Here is an 8,025-nt window from a genome sequence, read left to right as displayed (position 1 = left end):
TTATGCACCCTTTACAATTTATGTATTGTTATATGACACGTTACTACGAAAGGGGGCACAAACGAAAAGACCCGGGTTTTGTTTTGGAGCAGTGCGTTTTTTATATTTATGACCACTCGAGTATTGGTTGCAATAGTAGTATTTAATTGCTTGTAATATTTTATGTGGATTAAGTACACCTGGTGAAAAGAAGATCAGACTGGCATTCAGATCTCTCTCTGCAACAATTGCACGAGTAGAAGCGGAGGAGATTATTTTGGTATTAGTTTATTGTTACTATATACTCACAGCACGTGTTTTCCATTACATACAAGATGGAGATTTAAATCTCTTTCTTTTTCTATGTGCGTTAATTTATTATTTCAGATCTTTTTGTATCTGCAGAATGGATTTATGACTCACTAAAATTAATGCAAAACGTTGGGCTGTTTCCCCTGATAGATCTCCAGCAAAAAATGGGATCTATTCTAGTGCCCTTCTCATCCCCCCCGCCCCCAGCTTAGTGGGCATATATATTTTGCGCCCCAGGTGCACGTTCTATTTTTCTTGCATGGTAAAGTGCTAGACAACAACTTACTTTTAATTTTTAAATGGGGGGGGGGGCGAAGAACAGAATAGATTCAAAACTCCAAAAAATCCTTCTATGGTTTAACTTTGAGTCTTTCCCGTAACCGCTCCCACAATTTTATAGTCCCCATCCCCCATTATGGTATTATAACCATGATGGGGGGTGCTATGCGTAATATGGTCATTAAGCTCTGGAAGCAGGCTGTAATGGGAAAGACTATTAATTTTGGTATTTGTGGGGTCATTAATTTCTAGCATTAGGGGGGGGGGTTACTATAATGGGAAACAGCTAAAATTTGCACCACTTCATTTTGTTATCCTACAGTACAGTGAGCTTATCTGGCGAATAGTTGTTGACTTATTTCAGGGATGACTCTAGTTGCTATAGTTTGTTGGATCCAGTTTTTGTTGTGACTGCATGTCTACTAAATTGCCCAGAGCTCAAGCTCCTGGAGCAGAGGTAAGAAGAAAAAATTTGACTGTTTTGTGGTCATTGAAATTTTTTTGGGTCTTTTCGGTTTGTGCCCCCCTCCCCCGTTTAGTTTGTGCCCCCCAATTTTTTTTTTACAAATGTACAGCCATTTGCAACTGGTTGAATAAATTTACACCCAGTAGTATATGTTTATAGTTACTAGTTGTCATAAATTTCAAATACACATGCTAAGTTTTAAATTTGTGGTAACTGACTTCAGTTATTAAAATAACCAATAGCAAAAAATTTTTAAATGTGCTTTAGCTTTTTCTTCGTGGTATTGTTTTATGTTTTACTCTCAAATTTAGTCTTTTAGAATTGCTGTTTTTCTCATTTCTAGAAGTATTTGAGTCATTATTTTCTCACAGATAAAAATTATAGTTGAAAAAAACACACTACCGGGAATTTAATTCATTCAAACAAGCTTCTATTTCGGGGCAACTGTTATCAAATATATCACAAATATATCATAGAAACTTTGCTAATGAACGTTTTACAAAGCTCAAAATTCAGATACGGTTGGCGAAAGAATACATCAAGCGCGCAAAAAAGAACAAAATTGAAGCAATTATACGGCTTATAGAAAAGAAAAGGCAATGTCCAAAGAACAACTGCAAAAGCACGTTAGACTTTCTGATTTATTAGGCTTTTTGATAATCCAACCGTTTATTCATATTTACTGATTTAAAAATCAGTGATCACCGACTAAGACCCAAAGGATCCTTCGAGTCAAAGTCAGGATCTAATCTAGGGTCAGGAAGCGTCTTCGATCCTTTTGAATCAGAATCAGAAGTTGCCCGCCGTTTCCTAGGCTTTAAAATGCGCTTCTGTCGCTTCCAAGCTCTATAAGCCTCCGAAAGTCCATCAGGTAACAGCCCCTCAAACAAAGGAAGCTTCTTTCTGGCAATCTGCCGGGGATCCCTGGCTCCGTCGCCGAAGCTTTCGAGAGGAATCACCCGAACCATGCCGTGAGGAAACTTCTCCTCTGGAGGAGGACTCTCGGGAGTAGTGCGTACGGACTTTTTGTTACTCCCCTCAAGCCTGAATGCTCAGTATTTGTAAAAAAAATACGATACAATTCGAAACCGGCAAACTTTGCACCAATGATTCTAAAGTTTCTCAATTATGTATAACGAATTCAATTCAAAAATCGAGAGAAACTCATCAGCAACGGTAAATGAACCGAACTATAAAGACAATTCTCAAGCAGAGACGTGTGTATATTGGCGCAACACATAAGTATACTAAAAGAAAAACACAGCGGGAGTTCGATCCCCCAACGCGCCGCAGCTGTCTCGAGCAAAAAACAAAGCTGATTAATTCTCATCCCCTCCGGTTTGCATAGGAAACTGGGATCTATTCTGTTTCGGCCCCCCAGCTTAGTAAGCATAAATTTTTTATGACCCCCAGGCGCACGTGCTATTTTCTTACATAGTAACGTGCTATATAAAAACAAATAAGTTGTAACTGAGGTTCAAAAAAACACTGGGGGGGGGCGAAACAGAATAGATCCGGAAGGGTTTTAGTTTAATTCAATCTCTTTTTTTTTCTGTCCTTTTTTACCTACTTATTCTTTCTTTTTTCCCGATCCCTGACAAAACTGACCTTTATGCCTAACAATGTTCAATAACAACTGCAAACACGGCTAGCCAGAAGTCATCAACGACAAGTAATCGCACTCAGGAAAAGCCAGTAAAAACCCTCCACGGTGTTTAAAATGGCTTCGTACCCCAGTAACAGTGTACAGTTTAGAACCAATTTCCCAAATTCAAACTCAAACTCAAAACTCTTCAAGCTGCTGCTGTAATAAACTTGATTGTTAATGGTTGTACATGAATTTCCTTTCCTTTTACAAAGCTCAAAAATTGCGTCCAAAAGTCACCAAAATCATTGACTTTTGTCTGAAAACTTGGAATTGTAAGAATTTATAGATCTATTGCGTTTGCTCCCCCCTCCCAACGTCGTGGTTAAATAATTTTTCCAACATAAGGCCTAAGTGCTATTTTTGACAAAATAACAATCTATATAACAATGTATAAAATGTAATTGGGGGCATAGGAAACTGGGATCTATTCTGTTTCGGCCCCCCAGCTTAGTAAGCATAAATTTTTTATGACCTCCAGGCGCACGTGCTATTTTCTTACATAGTAACGTGCTATATAAAAACAAATAAGTTGTAACTGAGGTTCAAAAAAACACTGGGGGGGGGGGCGAAACAGAATAGATCCGGAAACTGGTAGAGGCGAAACAGAATTCGGGTCTATTCTGTTTTGGTCCCCCAGTTTTTTTACGCCCCCAGTTACAATTTATATGTTGCTATATAGCACGTTACTATGTAAAAAAATAGCACGAGCGCCTGAGTGGCAAAAAAGTTAGAAGCCCACTACGCCGGGTGGATAAAACAGAATAGATCACAGAATACATCAGAATTTTTTTGTTCAAGTTTAATCGGAAGAAATAAATGGATCTATTCTGTTTCGCCCCCCCCCCCGGCTTAGTGTGCTTATTTTTTTACGCCCCCCAGGCGCACGTGCTATTTTCTTACATAGTAACGTGCTATATGACAACATATAATTTATAACTGGGGTGCGTAAAACACACTGGAGGGGGGGGGGGCAAAACAGAATAGATCCAAATAATTTAATTACCCGAAGTAATATCCTGCGACCCAGAAAAAAATATGGGGAATGCGGTTACAAGTTGTACAAGTGGTTGAATGAGCGAACTGGTAGACCCGACTAGTGTAGACCTGAGCGAACTGGTTCATCGATCGATCCGAGCTTTGACGAAGTAACCCCTTAGATATGATTCATCAACAGTCCAAACCAATCCAGCAGTCTTTTGGCCTTGCTCAGATGGCGTCTGCCATTTTGATATGCGATTCAATTAAGAGAGGCATGTTTGATGCACACTCCACGAGACAGAAAGTAGTATTTAACACTTCATCAGTAAGGCAAAGTGTACAAAAGATGGTGTACACCATCCGCATACATCATGGCCGCACCATCATCTCCTAGATGCCACCATGATGTATGCGGAGCAATGCGGTTGTTCCGCAGAACAGAGTTTTTTGATGAGTTCATTTCTTTGGGGTCAATTATGTCGGTGTTAAGATAGCTCCGTTGTCAAGGAAGAAAACGCAGAGTGTATGCAGTGATGCGTAGTATTTTCTGATATTATTTTTTGAAATAGGAACAAAGTTTCACTTTGTTCTTTACTTGATTTGATTGCAAATGTAACGCTGGACAAAATGTTGTTGTTTTGTTTTCTTTGTGTCTGTGACAGGTTTTATTATCTTCAACATCAGTACTTACTTAAAATAGAAATAAATTTGTTCGCTAATCTCAGGACCTTTCACCCAGCTGCTTGCTTGCAATAACTCATGAAATATCCTGTGTGCCAACATCATGGTTGATCCACCAGATGGAGAAAACACACGAGCGAAGTTTTTTCATAACAGAATTTGGTTTCCGAAAGAGTAGCTTAACCATCATTTTACGTAAACTGTATCGGTTTAAACGGAATATTTCAATAATGGAAAACGTGAATTGGATTGAACCAAGAATTTCTGTTTTTAAATCGCTTTCAATCCGTTAGTGGTAGCACTAACATCCTCCTGCCGAGCAGAAAGTGATGGAAGCACAGACACAAATCTAATGGATGGACCGATGAATAGTCTGGATGGCGTACCACATATACTGCAACATGTGAAGTTGTCGGAGCTATTGCAAAGCGAAATGCTAAACAGTTGCTGAACTCCAAACAGCAGCTCGCTCAGACTTGACGCGGAAACAGCTGCATTCTTTTTGGTTTTCTCCGAAATGCTAGACCAAGGAACAGTTTTTGTTCAAAATATTTGAATTTTTACTCTGACACTTTACTAGCAACACTTAAAAATCATCTCTGACTTAATTTTGGGAACAGTCAAACAAATAACTGCAGTTATTTGTTTGACTGTTCCCAAAATTAAGTCAGAGATCTCTTCACGCATCTGAGGTTGAATTAACCCCAGAACAGTTCGGAGAGTGTAGCATTCTGTGCGGTGTACGGCAAATCAGTCAGATCCCTCCTCTAGTTGCTCATAATTAGCGTACCTGCTCTCCTAACAGATTTACGAGGGCTTGAACATGTTAGCAAGTACATGCAAGCAAGAAATGTCACGACTTCGCTGCATGTATCTATCAATTGAGAAGTAACTGCTTAACACGTCAAACAGTCTGATTGTGTGTAGGGTTCTAGAAAATGTTCTAAATCGGTTGCACACGCTTGAATACAAAAAGTCTTACTTGTAGTTCCTAAACGTGCATTTAACACAGTTTTTTAGAAGGCTATTAAAGATTGAAAATTTATGCACCCCCAAGGCTAATAGCAGAGTAAGTAATAATCTGTAGAATATACAATAATATACAATACATGTATGAATATAACAACAAGTGTATATTGCTAAGGGTAGAGTTTTAGATTTTAGAGGGCATCCATGCAAAGTACCTCGAAGAAAAGGGAAAAACCGTCAGGTTTAAAAATGGCCCGGAAACAGGTGGAAACTTCAACCAGCAACCTGCGATCCATTCTTCTGCACCTCCTTCTCATCTCAGAGCGGAGCAGGACCAGATTCCGGCACCCGAGAACTGGAACTCTGGATCATCCGAAAGGTGGTTTTAGCTCACAATCTGGATCTTTTCCGTTTGTGCCTCCCCTCCTCCCCCCCCCCCCCCCCCAAGTACGTTATGCGCCCCCCAGTTACAGAGCACGTGCCATTACATAGTAAATCACTATGTAAAAATTTTGCACGTGCGTCTGGGGGGTGCAAATAATATGCCCCCACTAAGCTGGGGGGGGGGCACAAACGGAAAAGATCCCAGAATTTTTATACAAGACCGAAAAATTAGGTGACCAATGTCGTCCGAAAGAAACAATTTAAGAATTGAAGTGGCTAGCGGTGTAAAAAGTTCACCCAAAAGCTCCCGAAATAACCCGAATCTTTTAGCGGTGAAAACTGTGAATACGATATGCTGATTTTTCGTTTTCTACCGCATTCAAGATATAGTCTGTCCCATTAAGTTGAAATAAGCGATCGTTCGAAAAACGCCAAGAATGTGCAATTGAGCATTAAATTGGTCATTTGAATGTCAAAGTTTTGTCCATAAATTTTCTAGTCATCATTTTTTTCTAAATCTGAACTTTCGCCTTAGAAATCTGTCCAGTGCCTATTGAAACGTTCGCTTATTTCAACTTTATGGGACACGCTATAACTCAAATCATACACGTTTAGTAATTTTTGGCTTTGAAAAACTTGCTCCTGGCGTTTTCTTGCACTTTGATCAAATTGATTCGTGCCCTTTTACGGATAATGGTTTGCATAGCCTAAAACAAGTGACACTAGCGGTTGGAATATGCTAATTACCGAGTCGAGGACTTATTGTAAAAACATGTAAGATAAGGTGACGAAGCGTTTAAATGTTAGAATCAGGAATGGATGAGTTCAATATGTATACGGTGTTAGAATCATGCGTCAGATCATAGTTTATTCTGAGCGTACCTTGCATGCACACGCACACCGCGTGTTTCGATAGAAAATGACCGTCTATAATTTAGTGCGAAACACAAAATTTGCACTGGAAAGGAAATAATTTGCCTGTCCGTGACAGGGGCCCCGGACCAGAATTATTTTGGCTTTTTCAACAAATCAGCTACACGGAATAGCCTTAATTTTTCCCAAAGAATGTTCTAGTTGTGTCTCGATTGAGTTTAACCTGGCAGTATGTACCTGTTTTGGTCGAACGCCGAATCAAATTTTCTTTTTCTTTTCAGCAAAGGGGCTAATAAACATGCCCATGGTAGCCCTCAACACCAGAGTCACCCACCTCACCAGCAGCAGAATCTTGACAGTGAAGTGTGCATATGGTTATGGAGCAGATTACAGGAAGAGCAGAACAAGTTGAGATCATGTCAAACTGACAGGGAAAATGAAATCAAACAGGTCAGTCAGTTGGCACTCAATTCTCATTTTAACCCCGGATGGTTACCTCATTTTCTATACCAGGCACTTTAATGCTAATTAATTGTTTTCTGTCTAGGTTTGTTCAGAAGTACACTTTTGCAAAGAGCAATAAATTTGTCTAAGCTAAGTTGCGCTCCGGTCTGTTTCAACCTTGTTTGCAACATAATCGTCCTCGACCATAAACCAAACTTGCGCATCTTTTAATTTCTGTCACTCTTCTAAAAGACGGAAGTTGAGTCAAGATTTTTTGCCCATAAATTTTGAGGCGATGGTTCTTTCACGTTTCACGGTCGGCTATATTGAGAAAACTAACGTTCGACTAACGGAAAGTCGGCTCAGCCCAATTTTGCTCAGGTGTGATTTTGTGCTGTCGACCATCTACCAAATAATTAATGTCACTTTGTAAAACGTTTCGAGTGCTAAATGTATTATCTGTAATTACTTAATCTAATGAAACAAGATTTTTTGACTGACCAGATATTTTACCCATGTAGAGTTTTGTAGGTTATTTTTTTTGTGCTGCAATCCGTGCCTTCTCAGAACCGGCAACTATAAGTTTCCACCCTAAACTATTGATAACTTTTTTTTTGTTATATTCTGCAGAAACTGAAACACTGACCTCACACTTAGTCGTTGTTGGGAGTTTTTCTCGTTTGTTCTCGTTGTTTGTTTTTTCAAACTTTTTTTACTCTTCATCAGCGTTTCTGATTGTCCACTGTTTTATTATGATGGTTATAAGTTAAATTGATTCTTCTCTATTTGTGTTAGATTTTCACTAGTATTATAAAACCATGTGCAGAATGAAATTAAATCCATAAGCATGGTTTGTTTTTTCAGTATGTATGGCTTGCCTTAGGGTGCCAAAAGAGCCTAAAATTGTGCAATTTTACAAGATTTCTTCCTTTTCTTGGTTTTTCCACTGTATGCTAAAATGTAACGCTACTGAACGCCAAAAAATTAAATGGAGAACTACAAAAAAGGCAGT

At 39.1% G+C, this 8,025-nt stretch overlaps 1 protein-coding gene across 5 annotated transcripts in view; it reads left to right on the top strand.

The window, feature by feature from the left end:
- The first annotated feature begins 192 nt into the window (after nucleotides 1-192).
- LOC142353595 (uncharacterized) overlaps nucleotides 193-8,025 on the top strand; it is a 74,989-nt gene continuing 67,156 nt past the window's right edge. For 2 of the 5 annotated variants that reach the window (XM_075405880.1, XM_075405878.1), the window contains exons 1-4: nucleotides 198-419; nucleotides 893-1,027; nucleotides 5,501-5,691; nucleotides 6,851-7,019. In XM_075405880.1, the coding sequence (XP_075261995.1) occupies nucleotides 986-1,027; nucleotides 5,501-5,691; nucleotides 6,851-7,019 (402 nt within the window). In that variant the 5' untranslated portion in view covers nucleotides 198-419; nucleotides 893-985. Of the gene's footprint in view, nucleotides 420-876; nucleotides 1,028-5,500; nucleotides 5,692-6,850; nucleotides 7,020-8,025 lie in introns of those variants that run through there. The other 3 variants (XR_012761056.1, XM_075405881.1, XM_075405879.1) reach the window with 3 other exon arrangements.

Source organism: Convolutriloba macropyga, chromosome 14 (genome assembly GCF_964194025.1).
Source record: "Convolutriloba macropyga chromosome 14, txConMacr16.3, whole genome shotgun sequence".
NCBI classification, from domain to species: Eukaryota; Metazoa; Xenacoelomorpha; order Acoela; family Convolutidae; genus Convolutriloba; species Convolutriloba macropyga.
Note: the sequence above shows the minus strand (reverse complement) of the source record. Positions and strands in the feature narration are given on the sequence as shown.